This window comes from Alosa alosa, chromosome 5, assembly GCF_017589495.1.
Source record: "Alosa alosa isolate M-15738 ecotype Scorff River chromosome 5, AALO_Geno_1.1, whole genome shotgun sequence".
In the NCBI taxonomy this organism is placed as follows: Eukaryota; Metazoa; Chordata; class Actinopteri; order Clupeiformes; family Clupeidae; genus Alosa; species Alosa alosa.
In genome coordinates, this window is record NC_063193.1 from 6,440,775 (window position 1) to 6,464,202 (window position 23,428).

A 23,428-nucleotide genomic window follows, 5' to 3' on the forward strand; every position below is an offset into this window, starting at 1 on the left:
ATATATTTATTTTAGTTCATAAAATGGTGGTTCTCTTCTCTTTTGAAGTATATTTTTTCCCTTTATTTTACCTGGACAGTAAAGAGAGAGACAGGAACCGAGTGGGAGAGAGAGAGATGGGGTGGGATCAGGAAATGACCCGGCCCCCATGGGCACTTGCAGTGTTTCCCCTAGAAATGTTTTTCAGCAGCGCTGCTGTTGATTGTAGGAACCCCCAAAAAAAGAAAATGTTGAAAAAATGACTCCTTAAATGGTGACTTCTGGTGGTTTTTCTTTCACCTTTTTCATTTACAATATTAGTAATTAGCCACTGTACAACTGTACACTGTAGGCCACTGTACAAACTATTACTATTTAGAATTATTTACGATACATAAATTAAAAAATGATTGATGTCCTATTTTTTTTTTTAATTAAGGCATTAAGACAAAAGGCAAAATATGTTTTTTATTCCTCCCTTTAGTCAATTTCAGCATGGGTGTCTTAACTTTTGCACAGCACTGTATAAACTATATAGACTTCTCTTTCATGTCATTATACTGTATTGGTGCTAATCAAGTCGAATTGAGTGCCTGTCACTTTAAGGCCGTGACGGCCCGTGGGGCTTGCTTGATTCTCACAGTTTTAAGCTAATTTAGCACCGTTGTTGTGCATGGTGCATAAGAATATGTGGATGAAATGAATGATGTTTTCCATGTCATTTGGTAAAATAAATGCTCAAAAACTCGAAGAAAATCTATCTTGGATTATAGGAGATAAGTGTCTTTCATTTATCTCCAGATGTAAATAGTTGCGTATCCTATTACTCAAATTCAATTAAACCCACCAATAGGCTAGCTAGACCTAGTTTCACAGCCTAGGTATTTTAGCAACACAGAACTTGAAAGCATTGCCTAGCCTAGAAATCTAGACGCGCCCCTAGCGGCAGCAAATTACATTTGCCAGGGCTAGCCTAGCAACTCTCCGTTGGCTTGTGAGCTCCAGAAATCGAAACTTAATCAGGCCAATGAAATCGTCTATAGAGTCGTTAGGTGGGCTTAACATAACGATTGAGTTCAAACGGTTTGGCTTGAATTCCCTGCTACTTGAAAACAAGATGAACATCGCGAGACTTTGGGTGAGATCCAAAATGGCAGCGCACTGAACACTGACGCTTGTAAACAGAAATACAAAACTTTATTTTTCTTCTACTAAAAACAACCACTACCTCTCTACAACTCTCATCAAAAACCGGATTATATTCTCCACCTTTTCCAACGGCAACCTCTTCATTCTGGACGTTATGTCATCTGAACCCAGCAAGAAACGCACTCGTGACTACTCAACAGAGACTGAACCAGAATCACCTACCGCTTGCGCTACTTCTACATCCATCGAGGTCAGTTTACTACAATCCATAAACAACAAACTTGCAATACTGGAACATCTGCACGCAGATATTAAGGACTTAAAAGCCAGCCTCGAATTTTCCCAATCACAGATCGACACACTCGCATTAGAAAACCGTGAACTCAAAGGAAATATTACAAACTTATCCGACCATGTTAATCAACTCACCAGCGAAAATCGGATCATGAAAGAAACAATCCTAGACCTCCAGTGCCGCAGCATGCGCGATAACCTAATTTTTTCCGGAATTCCCCTGCCAACTTCTAAAGATACACCCGACGACCCAGAGAAAGCAGTTAAAGAATTCTTGCAGTCATCTCTCAAACTACCGCCAGAAACAGTTGACAAGATTACCTTCCACCGTGTACACCGTCTCACTTCCAAAGACAATAAAAACCTCCTCCATTATCGCCAAGTCCGAACACTTCAAACACAAAGAACTCATCAAAAGCAAAGGGAAAGAACTGAAAGGCACTTCATTCGGACTAAACGACCAATTCCCACAAGTAATACAGGAAAGAAGAAGAGCCCTCTTGCCCATAATGAAACAACTCAGGCAAGAGGGCAAACGAGCAGCACTGTCAGTCGATAAACTGTATGTCAATGGAACTCTGTATCGCAACCCCAATATCACCACCTGGCTATAGCACATCATACATCATGCCAACATACATCTTGATTATAACATTGTCACCCTCAACTCTCTCTAACCCACTGCCTACTGATGCTTGGATCACCTCTCTCTTCTCTCTTCTTATATTTCATTCCTTTTGCTCCCCCTACCCACCCATTCTCTTTTGCTCTCTCAATGTTTAATGTTATTCATGGTGTTTTGTCTATACATGTTTGCTTGTGTGTCCTGTCTGTTTTGTTTATTATGTCTATAGGCTAAAGTCAAATTATGATCTGTATGTTTTCAATGCTAAACAGGAAATGTTCATGCTGTCACCACTCCAGAACCAAATTCCTACCTCTTTATGCTCTATATTCTTCTCAGCCCCTACCCTTTACATCTCATTCGCACACCACATTACACACCTATTCCTCCACCCCCCCTTCCCCCTCTCCTATCTAACTGACACCTGCACACACTCTCACACACACAATACCCACCTTATCAAACATTTTCATAACTGTACAATCACAACATGGTACCACTTACATTCCTGACCTGGAACATCCGTGGGATTGGATCTCAGGCAAAGAGGCTGAAAATCTTAAATCATTTGGATAGTTTAAAAGCTGACATATGTCTCCTACAAGAAACTCATCTCTCAGAATTAGACTACACCCGCATCAAATCAAGACAATTCAATCACATTTTCTCATCTCATTACAATACAAAACAAAGGGGAGTTTGCATTCTGATTAACAAAAGAATCTCATTCATCCATAACGCCACTATCACAGACCCAGAAGGACGTTTTGTCATCATAAACATCTCAATTCACAATACCCCTGTAACAATTGTTAATGTTTATGGCCCTAATACAGACAACCCAGTTTTCTTTCAGAACCTCTTCACCTCCATCTCAACTTTATCGGGCTGTCCCATCATAATTGCAGGCTTAACTTTAATACAGTGTTAGACCCACATTTGACAGATCTGATCACTCTAAAAGCAAACGAATCTGGCAATCCACAAAAACAATAAAACAGTTCATGAGCGATTCTGGCCTTGGCGATTGTTGGCGGCTTCAGCACCCAGACTCCAAATGCTACTCTTTTTCTCTTAGGTCCACCACTCCTATTCCCGTATTGATTATTTTCTAACCAGCAACTCTATAATGAAAAATATCTCTGATTCAACTATTCATCCCATAGTCATTAGCGATCATGCCCCAGTTACAATTAAATGGAACATAACGAACCAACAGCGACCAATTAGCAAATGGCGTTTTAATACATCCCTCTTACAAGACCCAAATTTCATCAGTTTTGTTGGGAGAGAGTGGGCATTCTTTCTAGAAATGAAGCGGCTCCCCTGAATCATCTCCTTCCCTTCTGTGGGAAACAGGAAAAGCAGTACTCAGAGGAAGAATCATCTCATATTCAGTATACAAAAAAGAAGGAAAAGAACAGGAAGTAGAACTCAACAATAAAATTAAACAGTTAGAAGAAACCAATGCAAGCAACCCAACTGAAGAAACACAGGCAAAACTTAGGAAACATAAATTCAAACTCAATGAAATACTCAATAAACACACTCAATTTATGATTCACCGCCTAAGGCAGGAAAACTTCCACCATAGCAATAAATCAGGTAAATACTTAGCAAATCAAATCCAACGTAACAAAGAAAAATCAACAATCCCGGTCATAAAGAACTCAGCAGGGAAGCTAACCAGCTCACCTGAAGAAATAAATCATGTTTTTTACCAGTTTTACAATAAACTATATTCTTCAGAAATAAACCCCAACCAGGAATTCATAGACTCTTTCCTAAACAGCATCAATTACCACAACTCAATGAGACCGAAATAAAAACCTAGAATCACCTATAACTCAACAAGAACTGTTTGATGCTCTGAAACAGATGCCCGATAATAAAGCACCAGGTCGGATGGCTTTCCTGCTGAGTTCTACAAACAATTTTGGACCATCTTAGCTCCACTTTTCATCAGAATGATTAATGAATCAAAACAGAAAGGACGTCTTCCAACTAGTTCCACCACAGCCTCAATTTCACTGCTCCTCAAGCCCAATAAGGACCCAACATTGCCATCCAGCTACCGACCAATTTCTCTCCTCAATGTGGACAATAAGATAATCGCAAAATGCTAGCACACAGATTAGCAGAGGTCACCCCATCCATTATCCACCCAGACCAAACAGGCTTCATTAAAGGTAGAATTTCATCCACCAACACCCGCAGACTGTTAAATATAATGTATCCTCTACAAATTTTCAAGATAATACCATCATAGCAACTCTGGACGCAGAAAAAGCTTTTGATAGGGTGAACTGGAATTTCCTGTTTTCCACATTAGGGAGGTTTGGCTTGGGAGTCGTTCATTAACTGGATTAAACTTCTATATACCTCTCCTTCAGCCACAGTAATCACCAATGGACTAACATCACAAAGTTTCACTCTTCACGGGGAACTAGACAGGGTGCCCACTCCCCCCTCACTATTTACAATCTTCATTGAACCCCTAGCAGCTGCCATCCGTCAGAACCCCCTCATCAAAGGTGTCCAGACTCCATATATGCATCACAAAATCAGCCTTTATGCTGACGACATTCTTCTCTTTCTTCAAGACCCCACAACATCAGTAGAAGAAACCATCAAACTCATTGACACATTCTCTAAAATTTCTGAATACTCAATCAATTGGAATAAATCTGCAGTTCTCCCATTACATCCCAACAGCTGGGATGTGACAGCCAACTCTTCACCTATCCCACTCTGCACTAACTATATCACTTACTTAGGGATAAAAGTCTCCCCAGGCTGTCAGACTTATTTAGCCTAAATTATTCCCTCTACTCACTTCAATAGATGATGACACTGGAAGAACCTCCCATTATCCATCATGGGCAGAATCTCAGTAATCAAAATGACAATACTGCCCAAAATAAACTATCTATTCTCTATGATTCCAACCCAGCCCACCACCCTCTGGTTTAAGTCTCTCGATTCATTAATCACTAAATTCTACTGGAAAGATAAGACCCCAAGGATCAAACTTCGCCACTCTCCAAAACCAAAAGCAATGGGAGGACTAGAGGCCCCACACTTCCAGCACTATGCCCTGGCCAACCAGCTCCACTTCATCCACAAATGGCTACACCCCACCCCCTCAGACAACACCTGGTTAGACCTAGAACAAACAATCTGTAAAGAAATTAAAATCTCAGATCTCCCTTTCTGCAGTCAGTCGGTCAAAAACATCCATCCTTCAAAGCCCCAACAATTTCAGCTACTCTGACAGCCTGGTGGAGATTCTACCACATCACTGATTCACCTATAGCACCATCAATTCGCACCCGATTTGGAATAACCCAGATTTCACCGTCAATAAAAAAACACTTAACTTTCACACATGGATGGGAAAGGGCATCACTCACCTTCAACACATTCTTCAAGACAATAATCTGGCCTCATTTTCCTGTTTGGTCCAGAAGCACGCATCGAGAGTAAACACTTCTTACAATACCTGCAAATTAAATCATCTATCCTAGGAAAAATTAACATCCAGACAGCTAACCTTGACATTCCCCACCAATCTCAGAGCTGCTTAATATTCCCTCTCCCAAAAAAATACTCTCCCAAATTTACAAAATTATATCTTGTTCAGAAAAACAATTGGCCTGCCATATCACAAATGGGAATCAGACTTATCAATTACCCGGTGCCGACTTCTGGACCAAAATGTGCAAAAACATCTACCTCATGACAAAGAATAGTAATCTACAACTAATACAATACAAGGTTCTTCACAGATTCCACTTCACTGCACATAAATTGGCAAAAATGGGGTTTGGCTCGGATCTTTGCACTCACTGCACACAAAATAACCCAGATACATACATTCATGCGGTTTGGCATTGCACTCCAATCAACCACTTCTGGGTGAGTGTCACAAAATCTCTCTCTTCCATCTTTGGCTGTCACATCCCAGCATCCCCTTCCTTATGCATACTTGGTGATACATCCACAGTCAATTTAAGCAACTCCGGCAATAAAACACTGCTGGTAGCGCTGACTATCGCCAAGAAAACAATCCTCATGAACTGGAAATCTAAGAAAAAAGCTCACATCACTCATTGGAAAAACTTGTTAACAGACTATATATCATTAGAAAACCTATCAACTACAAACTTAATCAATACTCAGGATACAACCTCTCCTTGGTACCCCTTTATCACCTACTTACAGTCCTGACCCTCTTTGCCTGAGTTCCATCTCCACACGATCATAACACACTTCATCAACAGATACACATATCATCGAACACTAGGCAGGGGAGGGTAGCTGGAACTATTATTGTTATTATTATTATTATTATTAGTAGTAGTAGTAGTAGTAGTAATATAAATAGCATCCCCTTCTTTCCCTCCCCCTTTTATTTACTAACTTTACTAATTTCACTCTTTCTCTCTGCCTCTCCCATCGTTATTCTGCCGGGGCCCCATTGGATGGCTTGGGAGACTCGGTCCATGGTCGCTGTGTGGTTTTGGCATTGGTTGGGTCCTGTGGGTTATCTATTGGCCCTGGGCCCCCGGTGTGCACCCTCCTCATACGCTCATGCACACGCCTTGTCCTGGAAGCACACAGCACGCTTTACTCTCTTTTAATCGCACTACATGTTAGGTGACATACATAAACAAAAACTACAAAACAGGCTAGGGTAAGAGTGGAGTGCAGGTAGATGCCTCATCAGGTGTCTATCTGCATGCCTCACTTATTTTAATGCACACATTGTTGAGGCATACATCTTACACAGGGTAAGTGTGGTGTGCATGGGGAAATCCTGACAGATATTCACCATGCGTGCCCACTTCTTTTAATGCTACATTCTAGATAGACCCCTCAACCTAGCCATTCACATACTGTACATATTTAGGTCAAGAGTGGCGTGTTGGGTGAAGGTCTGGGGGCGAGGTGTGGTTGGTCGTGGTAGTGGGGGATGTGTGCATATGCTGGGGGCCTGAGGCGATGGGTGGCACGCAGGTCCTCCCCTCTGTCAGCTCGTCGCAGTATAACTGCAGGGGCTGGGTGGAACTGTGGCCATTAATGGGTGCCCAGGTTGGCAATCAGTCAGGCAATCAACCAGGCAATCAGTTATTCCTATTATTATACTTATCATTAATAGAATAATTACAACTCCTCTCCTCTGAAACCCTCCCTCTCTCCTCTCTATGTTCCAGCTTCTCTCCTCCTGGCCCAACAGCAAACCAGCCTTATACATATCACACACACACACACATACATCCTCACATACTCACTACCCCTCACCCCCATCCCCACCCCCATCCCAACACCACCTCATTCACACTCTTAGAGCTACCATCCGCCCCCCCATCCCCCTTCTTTTCATTCCGGTCATCAATTTCATCCCTGATAATCATATCTGTAATCATCCTGGGACTTAAATCATCCTTAGCCTTTCTGTTATTAATGTTATGTTGTGTTATGTTTGTGGAAGCCAAGTCAATGTGATGTCTTGTTAAGTTACAGTATGTGTTTATGTAATGTACGTCTGTTTGTCATTATGTAGTATTCATGTGCATGTCGTAGTGTTGCATTTTCTGTAATGTCAATGATGTTTGCAAATAAAAAAAAAAAAAAAAAAAAAAAAAAAAAAAAAAAAAAAAAAAAACAAGATGGATGTTGCTGCTGGCGAACAGTGTGACACGAGTTAAGCTTTTATTATGTTGGCAAACATTTGAACTAGCCAACTAGCTCCGCTGGTGGGAAACGCATGGGACTCATTAGCGCTGCCGCAGTCCTATTGCATGCAGAGGGAATTTGAAAGACAACTGATTATCCCGCCCCTCGGACTGAGCACTGCGAAAGGTGAGTGCCCAGACCCTACATTTTAATGTGGGTCTGGCTCGCCAGGCTAAGCATTGCCTGTATCACAAACAAAAATTAAACAATGCGTGGAATTTATCTGGGAATAGGCTACTGAAGGTAGGGGCGAGTTACCTCGCTGGCATGTTTAATTTGGTTCCTTGGTTAACATAATGTAGGCTACGTTTTTTTGCACAAAATTGCGTCTGCTAATAAACTTAAACATAAACACAAACAAGCATGATCTCCTGTGGAATCCCTGACTGTGCCTTCAACGTTAGCCTACTATTATTTGTTGACATCAAACCTGAACGAACGGCAGCTGTTCCTGAAGTTCACTTGCATGGTTTTTTAATTTTTTTATTATTTTTTAATTAGGCAACTTTTTTTGCAGTGGCGCTTGAATTCCAGGAGCGGCGCTGCGCCGCTGATGAATACATTGTAGGGGAAACACTGCACTTGGACCCAAATGTGGTACAGGCCCTGTAGCCAGTTGTGCCACAGCGCCCCTGTGGTTCTCCATTTTCAATGCGTTTCTCTAAAATGAGCACCTGGACCTTATTAATTCAGAATCCTACATTCCTCTGTAAGGCCTTATCTCAACTGACCATACCCTCCCTTTCTGTCCACAGGCGTGCCGAGACTTCCTGGACTTAGCGGAGAGCCACAGCCGGCGATGGCAGCGCGTTCTTCAGTATGAGCGGGAGCAGCGCACCCACCTGGAGGAGACCATCGAGCAGCTAGCCAAGCAGCACAACAGCCTGGAGCGCGCCTGGAGAGAGGCCCCCACGCTCGCCACCAACACGCTCGACACCCCCACCACCGAGCAGGGTGAGAAAAGACACCCCATTATACACCATATCCACACGCCCCACAACCCCCACCACAGAGCAGGGAGAGAGAAAAAACAACAATGAAAATGCAAGCTAGATTGCTAATGATTTGATTAGCTTGTATGTGCGCTAATGGAATTGCTGATCTGCCTAGCAGAATCCTAATTAGTTTGTTTAACCTGTGACTCCGCTCATGACCCTGGAAAGCTTGACAATACAGTAACTCATTAAAGTCTTTCCTGAAGTAGTTTGGAGGTGCATTCATGTCACGTACATGTGGTAATGGATTTAATTATGGGACGTTTTTCTAGTGATAATGAGTAGATGTAATGCCGATGCCTGTGTTGGTGTTAATATCGATGATGATTTGAACAGGGAGTGAGAGGCCGCAGAAAGAGGAGGCCAGTGATGAAGATGAGGATACAGAGTACTTCGACGCCATGGAGGATTCCCCAGCCTTTATCACAGTAACTGCCGCCGACCACTCGCAACACAGGTGAGGATTACACACGCACACACACACACACACACACACATACACACATTCACACACACTATCAATTCCTACACACACATATGAAATCAACACTACCCCAGAATGCCTACACCCTCAGTGTAAACAGAGGACGCCTCAATCATTTGACACACATTTCTGCAACACCCTTAGTGTGGAAGTGAGAAATAGAAGAGTCTCTATCTAAGACTTGAACTTTAGCACAATAGAGGACATTGTTATGAGAGTTTCATTGAACTTTCTGTGAGCCTGTGGCATTGTAGACTACATATTTGAATAAGTTTAAACATCACACGCCCACTCCTGACCAGGGCTGACCAAGCGTCTTGTGCTCCCACTCAGCCTGTAGTTGTGTTTGGCGTCTTCTCATAGCTGCTTTAATGAGGGGCTTTTTTTCCTCAGCCCAAGCATAGCATGGCCCAATTAACGGCCCAAGATGGCGGTACTCATTAAAATACATCTCAATTGAGACAAATGTCTCAATACCCCCCCCCCCTCCCCTCCACACACACACACACACACACACACACACACACACACACACACACACACACACACACACACACACACACACACACACACAGACACACAGAGAGCTGCTGTCATTGCTAAGGATATGCACAGGGATATTCTGTGTCTCTGTTTGAACTGACAGATCTAGTCGTGGTGACTTAATTAATGTATCTTCGCCTTCTTCCTCTGTTTCTTCTCCTCCTCTTCAGACGCTCTCAGAGTAACCTAAGTGGAGCCAGTGGAGGACACCCCAACGATTGGAACCAGGAAGACCATGTGAGTCACATGGGTGATTAGAGGGAAGTGTGGGCGTGTGTGTGTGTGTGTGTGTGTGTGTGTGTGTGAGTGTTTGTGCACATGCGTGTTTGCCTGTATGTGCTGGTGAGAGTGTGACCTTTAGCGCTGTCCTGCTGACTGGGCTGCACAGTGTCAGTGGCCAGTAAGACTCAGGACTGTGAGTTCTGATGACGCAGGAACCTCTCACCCACGGGTGCTCCTGTGCCCACACACAAATGGTCCCTTTTCTCTCTCTCTCTCTGTCTCTCTCTCTCTCACACACACACACACACATACACACACACAAAATACACACAAACAATGCACAAACATATCACACAGGCACAGACAATATACATCTATAGTGATCTCTGTGAGAATGTTCCTCTTAGTCACATACAGACACACACACACACACACACACACACACAGACACACACACACACACACACACACACACACACACACAATCACACAACCTTCCACTTTATTGTGGTGTGTTTATGAGTGTTTCTCTCACTTCCCCTCACACACACACACACATGCAGTGCCAGGCAGTGTTGGGCGCTGAGAGACGCTCTCTCCCCGCGGAGCCTCAGCTCCACAGCTGTTTGGCGGTGGCCTGAGCATCTTAATTACGGGCGCTGACATCTGCCGCTCTACTCCCCCCTCCATGAGTCACTCTGCCGCCTCTGACGCCAGCGCTGCTCTCACCCAGAGATGCACCGGAACAGTGTTTGTGTGTGTGCGGGAGTAGATGTGTGTGTGTGTGTGTGGGGGAATGTGTGTATGCACGGCAATGTGTGTATGCGCAGGAGGAACAGCAGCTGAGCACCAGGACACGAGCGACTCCCACTGACTAACACTAACACACGCAGCAAGACTCAGAAGAAAGAGAGATCAGTCGTGGACAAGAGATTCAACTTGTTGAGAAGTGAAAATGTTTCTCAGCCAGTCACAACACTTTCCTGTTTAACTCTTTCCATCTCTCTCTTTCCACCCTTCTCTTATTTCTGTCCTTCCTTTCTCTATCCCTCCTTTCTTCCTATCCCTCTCTCTCTCTCTCTCTCTCTCTCTCTCTCTCTCTCTCTCTCTCTCTCTCTCTCTCCAGATGATGTCTCCCAGCTGTAATGATCTGTCAGGGAAGGAGCTGAAGCCCCGCAAGCGGAGGCGGACTCACATCCCAGACAAGCCCAACTACTCCCTCAACCTGTGGAGCATCATGAAGAACTGCATCGGCAAAGAGCTCTCCAAAATCCCCATGCCTGTAAGACCCTGCTCCAGGCTCTGGCTGTTGTCTTTGTGTCTGGTTGGCCGCTCAACCTTTAGTACACATTACACAACAGTTAAATTCCAGAGCTCTGCTCTGGAAGAACTCCTCTTCAACTATTCAACGCTAGTTATTCCTCTGCATTGATTTTCTTTCTTTCTTTAATTAAATATTTTGCAATACTAATCACTTTACAGTAATTCTCTGCTTTAACAAAATATTTTTGAATGAGGGTTTCTGCCATGTTCGTTCCTAAGTTTAAAGGAACCGTATGTAAGAAATGTATTTCAATTAATCATAAAATGGCCCTGATATGTCACTAGACATTAAGAAATCATGTTCATTTCAAATACTTATATCACTGACAACAGTAGTCTGGCCAGGATATTGTCATTTAATAGTGAAGTTGCAGCCCTCAACTGATGTTGATGTGTTTTGTCATGTCATGTTGTGTTTTGGCCTGATGCGCCACCCTCTACCTCTACCTCTACTAATTACAAAGTCAGTAGTGTTTCGGCATCTGGGTTGGCAACCTCGAGTCAGGAGGGAGGGGATACACCGCTCTACAGTAATTTGAAAGTGATTGCAGTACCAGTTTTGGCCACAATCTTACATATGGTTCCTTTAAAAAACAACTTAAAACTTAGCAGGACCCCCATCTCCAGAATGTGACTGTTCTCTCCTATGTGTTGCAGTCTGTGCATAAATAAAACTATTTTAACCTACTATGTTACTGTTGCTACATACAAACTACTTGTGGAGCAGAACATGGAGCTGACCTCACAATGACCTCTCTCTCTCTCTCTCTCTCTCTCTCTTCTCTCTCTCTCTCTTTTCTCTCTCAGGTGAACTTCAATGAGCCGCTGTCTATGCTGCAGCGTCTGTCGGAGGACCTGGAGTACCACGAGCTGCTGGACAAGGCGGCGCGATGCGAGAACTCGCTGGAGCAGATGTGCCTGGTGGCGGCCTTCTCCGTCTCGTCCTACTCCACCACCGTGCACCGCACGGCCAAGCCCTTCAACCCACTGCTGGGGGAGACCTACGAGCTGGACCGTCTGGACGACTTCGGCTACCGCTCGCTGTGTGAGCAGGTCAGAGGACCACACACACATCCACACATGCGCTTACACACACACACAAACACATGCGCTTACAAAGACATCCACACACAAACACATGCGCTTACACAGACATCCACACACACACACACACACACACACACACACACACAGCTGTGGGAGTATTGCGTGAGATATTTATACCCATAAATACATTTTTACATTATGCTCTGTTAAACTTAGCCACACACACACACACACACAGGCTCACACATACAACAGCTGAGCACAAGATGACCCCATAAAATGCTGTCAGAAGCTGTACAGTTAGCAAGCTCAGTCTGTCATTACATGGATCATATGTAGCGGTTCCTCAGGCTTAGTTAAATATTCAAGTGTGTGTCTGCACTTACACCAGCGCTTCAGAGAGCAGTGTTGAGTTACACACACACACCATGTTGGGTTTCCTTTTCAAACACAGCTGCTATTAGCAAGAGGCACATGTGCCTATGAATATAACACAGATGGAGGGGAAAAGGTCATGATTAAATATGAGGCTGAAACCACCTCTCCATTTCCCCCACCTTCTCCCATCTCTACGTCTCCCCCTTTCTTTCTTTCTTTCTTTCTTTCTTTCTTTTTATCAATGTAATAGATTAAACCTTCCTGGTTGGCAGTTTTTAATGGTGAGCGTTTTTGTGTGTGTGTGTGTGTGTGTGTGTATGTGTTTGTGACAGTTAGACAATGGTTTAATGAAGGAGTGTTAAACGTCTCTCTCTCTCTCCTTCCATCTCTCTCCCTCCATTTCTCCATCCCTCCCTCTCTCTCCACAGGTGAGCCATCACCCCCCGGCGGCTGCCCACCACGTCTTGTCACAGCGTGGCTGGACCCTGTGGCAGGAGATCACCATCGCCAGCAAGTTCCGTGGGAAATACCTCTCCATCATGCCTCTGGGTGAGACAGTTTATTACATTGTTGAAATGTCGTTAAGCTTGATATGCACCAGCACTATCTTTCAGCAGCATATCTCTGAACAAAAATGATGATCCGGTAGAGAATTGCTAAATCATAACACTGCATATCTCACAGATTTTTTTCACACGTTGCTTGAGTCCTCCTATTTTGCACAGAGATTCTAGGCGGTAGCCCAAGAGCATAACTCAGTATGAGGGCTGTGTAAGCACACTGAAGGGTTCCCCTGCACCTGACTCTTCTCTTTCTGGATAACAGCTAAACCAGCATTTTGCTCTCTCTGCTGGAATATGCTTTTGTGTTTACGTTTTTAAAGTGCACAGGTGAGTTCTTAATTGTTAGCCATTAAGCAGGCATGACAGTCAGTGCTGATGTAATAACCTGCAACGTTTTCAGGGCCACATGGAGAGGAGCTGATGAGAGGCGTTCAGAACTATAGAGGAAGCATTAAAATATGCAGACTGTGGAACAGCAGCCGTTCTCTCCAGAGCAGTGGGAGGTGTGAGAAACTCTGAGCCATGATTCTCTCCTCTCTCTCTCTCAGTCTGTCTGTGGGCTTGAAGTCCTGGCTCCAGCTCCAGCGCTAGCATTAGCTGTGTCGTGTCTCCGTGTACAGTGAGAGGGCGGGTGGCTAGCATTAGTGTAAGCTGTGTCTGTGTCTCCGTGTACAGTGAGAGGACGGGTGGCTAGCATTAGTGTTAGCTGTGTCTCCGTGTACAGTGAGAGGGCGGGTGGGGGCCGGGCAGCAGCAGAGGTGTGTAAATGAATCTCAGGCGTTTTACTGCTCCTGCGACAGCGGCATAAACTGTGAGCATAAACCAGTGTAATGGCCGTGCCCGTGCGTGTGTAAATACAACCATCTATCACCGTCAAGACCCAAAGCCACAGGCAGCACGATCAGAGCTAGGAGGGACTCCAGAGACATTGGGAATTGAGTCTTTGCTTAGTTTTTTCTTTTTCCCCTTGTTTCCTTCTCTCTCCACCTTTCCTCTCTGTGTTCAGGTGCAATTCACCTGACGTTCAATGCGACTGGGAACCACTACGTGTGGAGGAAAGTGACCTCAACAGTACACAATATCATAGTGGGGAAGCTGTGGATCGATCAGGTCAGAACCCCTTTCCCTCCCATTTCCATTGCTCATATTACCTGTGTGTGTGTGTGTGTGTGTATGTGCAGGTATATGTGTGTTTTCATTAAATATGCAATGTGTGGCTGAATGGGTGACTCTCAAAACAGATTTTCATGTGTTTATTTTGCTGTGTGTGTGTGTGCCAGGGGCGCCGGAACGAGTTTCAAAGTGCAGGGGCCAGATAACGACCCCAAAAAAAAATACAAAATCGCCTGCTGTATTTTGTCTTTCTTGCGTGTGTGCGTTCGTAATAGCCTGCGTAATTCTTCTTCATAAAGTTGAACAAACACATGCGGTAATTTCAATCACATTCACATTACAAAATCACATTACAGTTCCTACAGTGTGCGAGCAAAGATATTTAGAATTCTGGTGAGGGCGACACGAATAACTAAAGGCTATTACCTTACTACTGAGCGGGAAACAGTGCACAACTAACTAATGACTAGTCTGATGTCAATCACACCACAAATTGATTCCAAAAAAATAACAGGGTGTTACAAGCTAGGACTGCCACTGTTTTCAGTGTGAAGAAGAGCATAAGGCTATTAATGACAGAAGGAACGAACCTTCATGGCGCACTTCATTCAAAGTAGTTCAATGTTTTTTAAGTTGTGTGCATGTCACCATTCAACTTTATGAAGAAGGTGTGTGCGGGCTGGGCAGCAACGCTTCCATAAAGCAATTCGAACTTGCACAATTTTTAGAAGCACTAGGAAGTGCCGTGTTCATTAACTTTTGAAGGCAGATTAGCTATCTGTAAGAAATGGCTGGTAGGCCTACAGCGCAACTTGGTTTGGACTAGATTATGCTACCTAATGTTTCACAACTGTAATTAATTAAATAATAAATAAAAGGGGACGATATCTATAATTTCCATAGAAACATTTCAACAAAGTAGCCTAATGTAACTTGTTAATCCTCATAGAGAGTAAAGAAGTAATGCAATGCATTATTATTTTTTTGTACAGTAGCGAGCAGGGACGTGCACAGGAATTTTGAGGGGCAGTTGCTCTGACCTGAAAAAAAAATAAATAAATAAAAAAAAAAACTCACGGGCTATATGCAGGACTGAGAATAACAGCATTTTTTTTTTTTTTTTTTTTTTAAATATATACACAAAGAAGTAAAACACTGAAATACAGCTTTTAATCACCTTAACTTATCATTATTTTAATGCCCTTAGTGATATTTATGTTCTGCTCAGGCAAGATCTTTGAAATTACCTCTAAAATAAAATAAATAAAATAAATAATAAATAAAATGTTTTTTTAGATTACAATTATTTAGCATGCAGCTCTTTAATCCTGTACTTTCTAGCATGGTCCTCTCATCTCATATTTGGTGATCATCACTTAGGCCTTCCTGATCCTGTGCCTCCTCCTGGTCCACATTTTCCTCACATAGTCTGGAGGCTTGTGACTGCTCCAAATGTAATGTAATTATGAAACATTGCCATTAGTAGGCTAAAATATGAGTCTGATTAATGAACTGAAATGAAACACAGTGCAAAGTCTCTGTCTCACCTGCTGGTTGGCTTTTTCGCAGCCAGCCCTGCAGTGATTGCTGTTTCCCTGAATTGTCTCTCCTGAATCTGACTCTTTTCAGTGGGCATCTTGGCTTCAAACAATACCCAAAATACTAGTGATAGGATTTAGGCAAACCCATTTTGAATAAAATAATTAATGTAATGCATTACTTCCATCATTCATTCTTCTTGCTAAAACGAAATGTGAGAAACTATCAGCAGACATGTAGCTTAGTTTGCCTAATGCCTACCAAAAAAATAGTAGCCTATAGGCTATGTGATAACGGGCTGCTTCTCTGCAAGCTATCTGTCTGATTATTTAGGCCAGGGGTCTCAAACTCAAATGAGCTGGGGGCCACTTCTGCCAACGTCATTTGATTGGAGGGCCGGCTATTTCTGAAAATGCAATGTTTTTTTTTTTCAAATACCACACAAAACTGCAAACAGAAAGTGCAAGTGTTTTTATCTAGTTTTAGACACCTGTGCTAGCAACCTTAGCTTATAAATAAAATAATGCTAAAATAAATATCAATACAAATTATAAAACAAACAAAAGCATAAAAACGGGTATGTGTGTGTTTCAATTTGGTGTGAAACACACACATACCCGTTTTTATGCTTTTTGTTTGTTTTATAATTTATAATAATATTTATTTTATCATTATTTTATTCCTCTCAACTTTTTTAAACCTGGCAAACTAGGCGTCAGGGTTAAGAAAGCAAGGTTACCCTGGTCTATTTGAACATTGCTGGTAATCTTAAGTGATATCATATAAACCTTGCGAAGGCACGTTATGAAATCACGTTGCGCATGATATTAATTTAATCTCATGTTGCGCAATAGGCTAAATGTGGTTATCCAACAGATTCATAACTTCAATAATTGCTCACAATTAATATTCACCCCTTGCAAGTGACGTCACGTTTTGTTCGCAGCCACGGCAAGAACACGAATCAAATCAATGGGTTGTAATGGGACATATCGCACAGCTAGGAGATTATAGTGAGATTTAACCGTAGTAATGCCCTTCCACGACTGTTGGCTTATTGTTTGGAATACAACAACATCCCATGTTCTTGCATAGATATATTTTGGTTTGTTTTCTTTGTGTTTCGGGAGTATTTCAACCACAATTGCATGCTTATCTCCTCAGTGTATGAAGCACAGCAGCGGTTGCTATAGCAACCATAGACTCTGAACAGGACGGCAGCACTTAGGCAAAGTCTTTGGCAAGATCTGAATGTAAACAGATAATACCAGAGCCATACCTTTATATGGCTCTGGATAATACCGTTCAAGTTTTTTTTTTAATTTCCGATTTCTTTCAATTCTTTAACTTAAGACATGTAAGAAGTAAGTTTATTCGCTGGGCAACGTACAAACTGACGAGTTACATTAGCCCTAGCACTATGAGCTACGATAAACGTTAGCTAGAATAGCTAGCTTCTAAGTGTGGAAGCTAGTTATTATTTCATGTTCTGATATGACATTCTTAACGTTTTGACTATGTTACAACTGATAAAAGCAAGACAAATAAAGTAACCAAATCGCTTTGCAATATTTTAGTCCAGAAATACTTATGGGTGTTCATTTACCATAATGTTAATTACAGTAGCCTAAGTTATCTCCCCTTGCTGTTGCCACCAGTTTTAATAACTTTATATTTGCGATCATGACCCATTTCATCTAACAACACCACTGGCATCTTCTTTGACTATCAGACCCCAAACAGCAATACATTGAACTACAAAGATGTTATAGTAATGGTGTTCAGTTCATCATAATCTTTATGACATAATGTAATTTGCCGTCTGTCTCCCATCTTTTTGCCGTCCAGCATGGAGCCGTCACGTGACTTAAGTCACGTGTCTGCAAGGGGTGAATAGGCTAATGACAACCACTGCCTCTGGAGAATAAACAAACAGTAGAACAGTAGGCCGCAGATACATTGAAAGCACAATTTGAAGCCATCCCGGGGTGACCGCTGGAGCTGTAGAGTTGGAGTCTCCGATGCACAGGAGGACATTACGCTTAACTCAGGAACTTTACAATACAATCAATCATACCAGACCAGAATAAATGTTATTGGATTTGGCTACATTTCAAATCCATCCCTCCACACATGTTGCATTGAGAATGAACGTCTCAAAGTGGAGCGCTGTGTGCTCCCTGGGGGTGTTGCCTGGGCGCTCTGCTGGTGTTTTGCTCATCGGTTTTGACCCATGGGCAGAAAGTTTAAGGTTTTTCAACAGTGACGCTGCACAAATAGCTTTAGGCTATATTAGATGCGGGCTACTACCGCTATAATGGTTCACACCTCTCCGTTTTTTGCGCAGAGTTTTTTTTTTTTTTTTTTTCGTGGATGATTTTGTTTATTAAAAGATATTTTGAGCCAAAAGAGAGGGGGCCATTGGCCCCCTGGCCACTGTGCTTCCGGCGCCTTCGATCCAATGCATTTACCTCTCAACATACAGTATCATACTAACATGGCTCTGTATGTTTCTCCCTGTGTGTGTGTGTGCCTCAGTCTGGGGACATTGACATAGTCAACCACAGAACCAAGGAGACGTGTCAGCTCAAGTTCTCTCCCTACAGCTACTTCTCCCGGGAAGTCCCTCGCAAAGTAAGCCCCCTCCGCAGCATGCCCTCACCTCCGCACAGCAGACATCCTCTCAGATGCTGTGTCTGTGGGTAAACTCTCGTCTTCCATCTCCATGGTAACCCTTTTTTTCTCCTCTCTCCTCTTCCTCCTCCTATGCGGCGGTCTTCTAGGTGACGGGGGTGGTGACAGACTGTGATGGACAGGCACACTACGTCCTGTCAGGGACGTGGGATGACAAACTCGAGAGTGCCAAGATCGTCCACAGTAGCCGCGGGAGCAGTAGCTCTGAGGGCAAACAGAAGACGGTCTACCAGACGCTCAGTCCCAAACTGCTCTGGAAGAAGTATCCACTACCGTAAGCACAGCACAGCACAGCACAGCACAGCACAACACAATACAGCACAACACAGGAGAGCACAGCACAACACAGTACTGTACAGCAACACAATCTAATACTGGGCAATTTTGACTACTGAATTTGGATTCAATACATGAATTTCTCGCATAAAAGACACATTGGGTGTAAACCGAATGACATACGGTATGCATATTTATATCCATACTCCATATTTAAAAAAAAAAAAAAAAAAACATGTATTGACCGCACCCAAGTATTACTCACAATTTATTACTTAAAGGAATTATCCGGAGTAAAATGCACTTTAGATCAATTTACGGATGATTGGGAGTACATGCGTTGAGTTGACATCAAAATCATGTTATTCGGATGTGTTTTGAGAAAGTTCGATTTTACCGTTTTTAGTCAAAACTCATTAGCCTGGAAGTGACCAGGGCAAGTCATTTCGCCGCTACAAAACGCTATTTTTATACCTATTTTATTTTTATATAAATATCCCTGTAATTACTGGTATCAAGTGATGCACTTCTGCAGATCCTGCTGTTATCTTGACTTCAATTCACTCACGCAAAAGTCCTTATGCCTTTGGCATAATGCCACTATCATTTTCCGAATACTCACAAGAAGGATACATAGCCTCTCTCATAAGTCACTCATAGAATGAGTTTACAGAAGTGAGCTGTTTCATGTTAAACTACTGTAAATGTTGTGTGTAGTACACACATAAACAGACACTCAGAAAGAACAATGTGGAGGAACAGAAATACATGTCTAGCCCATCCCTCCTGTATTAACCTCATAGCTGAAAATATTTGTATAAACCTCAGCTAATAGGGAGGAAATGGCATACAATGCAAAACACTGTACAGGTCTCCGGTAACAGTGACTGTTAATTAGCAGTACAGCCAAAACACAGTTGCAGCGATGCTTCCACTGCTCCTCCACTCCCGTATTCCCAAGATTTATTGCAGTACAATGCTTTACAGCAAATCTATGTCAAAACAGCGTAAAACAGACCTACTGCATTAACCAGACTAGCATGGCCCAGTAGGACAAATTGAGGAAATAAAGGAAGTTATAAATAATAAAATGGAATTTGATTTAATTCAATTTGAATCAATGTGTCAATGTGTGAATAATGATTGTTAGGATAATGATGGTCTGTCTGTGGGTTCCGTGGTCTGTGTCAGGGAGAACGCGGAGAACATGTACTATTTCTCATCGCTGGCACTGACGCTGAACGAGTTGGAGGATGGCGTGGGCCTGACGGACAGCCGCCTGCGGCCTGACCAGCGGCTGATGGAGGCCGGCCGCTGGGACGAGGCCAACATGGAAAAGCAGCGTCTTGAGGAGAAGCAGCGGGCGGCACGGCGCCGGAGAGACGTGGAGGCCACCGACGCCCATGACGATGGTGAGGAGGGGGGGTGAGGGGGGAGAGAGAGAGAGAGAGAGAGGTAGGGAGAGACGTGGCCACCGACGCCCATGACGATGGTGAGGAGGGGGGGGGTGAGGGGGGGGAGAGAGAGAGAGAGAGGTAGGGAGAGACGTGGAGGCCACCGACGCCCATGACGATGGTGAGGAGGGGGGGTGAGGGGGAGAGAGAGAGAGAGAGGTAGGGAGAGAGACAGGAAGAATAAGAGAGGGAGGGAGAGAGAGAATACACAGAGAGGGATAGAGGAACAAGCATGATGAAAAGTAGAATCATTGAAAAAGGGAGGTAGCATGAGAGAGAGGCAGAAAGTAAAAGACAAAGGCAGGGGAAATGAAAAGACTGAAAGCAAAGGGAAACACATAAAGACAGGAAGAGATCATGAAAGAAAGATTGTGCGTGCGTGTGTGATACGATTGGAGAAGAAGGACCGAGACCTTGAGAGATGAAAGAGTGCTGGCATTTTAAAAGCCCCGCACTGAGCCGAACAGAAGAACAGAGAGAAGAACAGAGAGGAGGTGAGGAAGACAGGAACAGAGAGGAGGTGAAGGACAACAAGGAAGATGGAGATGTCAGAGTGAACGTCTATTTGAATGGAGTGTATTATGTACATATGTGCGTACGTGTGAACTGCTTGAGAAAGAGGATGTGTGTGTGTGTTTGTGTGTGTGTTTCTCTGTGACTGTGACTGTGATGTCCTGACATGTGTCTGTTCTCTCTTCCCAAATGATGGGCAGAGTGTGATAATGACTCTGGTGAGTGGGGCTGGTCGGGGGGTCCCACTGTGTGTGTGTGTGTGTGTGTGTGTGTGCGTGTGTGCGTGTGTGTGTGTGTGTGTGCGTGTGTGCGTGTGTGTGCGCGTGCGTGCGTGTGTGTGTGTGCGTGTGTGTTTGCCCTCCTAAGGAGGCTTGCCCTCCTCACCATGCGTGAAAGACAGACACGGGAGTGTAAGAGCATGTTGCTTTGTGTATGTGTGTGTGTGAGTGTGTGCTTGCGTGTCTGTCTGTGCGTGTGTGTGCGTGCGTGCGCCATGGGGTGGGTATGAAAAGTAAATAGTGATAGTACGTAGCCCAAAATACATCTGATCGGATTGAGCTGTTTCTGAGTCTTGTGGAGGATACTAGATATATGGAGAGCAAGACTTGAATACAGTATGTTACAGTATGTTACTTTAGGGAGAATACTGTCCTGAAAGGCCATTAGCACGCATCATAAACTTGTCAGAATACTTTCATTTGCTGTATTATGGGGAAAGCAATATATTTAGGGCACTGTTACAAAAAAATATTATATCATTTCGTTAAACCAATATAACCACATATTAAACCAAAATCGATTGTCAGAGAGGACTTCAGAAGAAGGTATTATTGTAATGATTTCAGCTGTCTCACCCCTATTATGTGTGTGTCTTGTATGCCTGCGTGTGTGTGAAAGAGTCTGTGTGTGTGTGTGTGTGTGTGTGTGTGTGTGTGTGTGTGTGTGTGTGTGTGTGTCCAAACACAACATGCAGATCTTTGATCTGCTATGGTGATTTCCACCATGTTTCTTCCATCATGCTCCTGCTCCTTGTCCCTGTACTGCCTCCCAGTCTGGGAATAGCTCATCCTCAGGGTACACATGCACCCTACTTTGCCCTCCCTCCCAACACCAGTGCGCCTGGCCTTTGGGTTGATCCTCAGGTGCCTTAGCAGCCTAATAAAGCTGCCTCAAAATTGCATTTAATCCTACATTTAGTATATTAGGTATTGCAGACAGAGGAGGAAAATTCCAGCTTCAGGAAGTAAAAGTCCTACTACGTATTTGCTCCAACCATGTTGGAGTTATGATGATTAGCTGGTTATAGTTAGCAAAACTCTTTAGCCAGATAGATCATAGGGTCATTCACACGAGGGACGATAACTATGACGATAACTGTAACTATAACGATATGGGCATCCACACTAACCAATAATAAGGGAAGTTGATGAATGTAATGTCTAAAATTGGGTGGATTCTGAATGGCTATCAGCTGTTTATTGTTCTCAAAATCTCTCTGGTGGTATTATTCTTCATGTCGTTATTGTTATAGTTTATGTTGAAGAGGTCATTTATATTCGCTAGAGCAATACTTGCCTTTATCACTATCTTTCTCGTTCTTGGTGTGAACAGCCCTTAAAGCACACAAATAGAACTAAAACATGAAGATGGAGTTTTCCTCCTCCGAGTACAGTTAAGTATCATAAAGCTGTACTTATGAATAGCACAGCACACAGCGGAACTGGCCGTGGACCCAGACCCAAAGACAGAGTGCACTGTGTCATCTAAAATTAGTCTATTGTTAATGCATTCCAGCATTTCATTTCCAAACTGCTCCTCCATATTGACAGCAATAGTGGTTGACAACCTGAAAATGTTTCATTTATGTTTTTTTCATTTAGTCATTTAGCAGACACTTTTATCCAAAGCGACGTATTATGTTACAAGAGCCATTGTCCCCTGGAGCAACTCTGGGTTAAATGCCTTGCTCAAGGGCACAGCGATGGAAGCCAGGACTTGAAAGCACAACCTTTCAGGCCACTGCATGTTAGCACAGCTCCTTAACCACTACTCTACCACTGCCCTAATATATGTGTGTGTGTCCTACCCCAGGTCGGGAGTACGAGGGCTACCAGCCTCTCTGGTTCCACAAGCGGACTGACCCCATCACCGCAGAGACGGACTTCATATACAAAGGGGGCTACTGGGAGGCCAAAGACCGGCACGACTGGAGCATGTGTCCAAACATCTTCTGAGTCGCCTCGCCCGCCGCTCCTGCTGCTGCTGGGTGGCTGCTGCAGACACCCCCCACACACACACACACACACACACACACACACACACACATACACACTCCCCAAAAGAAAAGCCGAGACGGATAACACACTCTGGGTTCCTGGGGGATAACCCCTGGGAGGAGCCTCCTGAGCGGAACCAAGCGGAACCAACCTGAACAGAACCGAACACAGCAGAGTGGCCTGGCTATAGGAGCTGCAGTTGTGTGGACATTACTACTGCTG

At 43.6% G+C, this 23,428-nt stretch overlaps 1 protein-coding gene across 5 annotated transcripts in view; it reads left to right on the top strand.

Annotated features, from left to right (window-relative positions):
• LOC125294254 (oxysterol-binding protein 2-like) overlaps positions 1-23,227 on the top strand; it is an 83,176-nt gene extending 59,949 nt beyond the window's left edge. For 3 of the 5 annotated variants that reach the window (XM_048242773.1, XM_048242775.1, XM_048242777.1), the window contains 12 exons: positions 8,542-8,740; positions 9,118-9,238; positions 9,979-10,045; positions 11,157-11,312; positions 12,161-12,406; positions 13,207-13,327; positions 14,348-14,451; positions 18,532-18,627; positions 18,777-18,961; positions 20,155-20,375; positions 21,131-21,148; positions 23,022-23,227. In XM_048242773.1, coding sequence (XP_048098730.1) covers positions 8,542-8,740; positions 9,118-9,238; positions 9,979-10,045; positions 11,157-11,312; positions 12,161-12,406; positions 13,207-13,327; positions 14,348-14,451; positions 18,532-18,627; positions 18,777-18,961; positions 20,155-20,375; positions 21,131-21,148; positions 23,022-23,164 — 1,677 coding nt within the window. In that variant the 3' untranslated portion in view covers positions 23,165-23,227. The remainder of the gene's footprint in view (positions 1-8,541; positions 8,741-9,117; positions 9,239-9,978; positions 10,046-11,156; positions 11,313-12,160; positions 12,407-13,206; positions 13,328-14,347; positions 14,452-18,531; positions 18,628-18,776; positions 18,962-20,154; positions 20,376-21,130; positions 21,149-23,021) is intronic. The other 2 variants (XM_048242774.1, XM_048242776.1) reach the window with 1 other exon arrangement.
• The last annotated feature ends 201 nt before the right edge of the window (positions 23,228-23,428 follow it).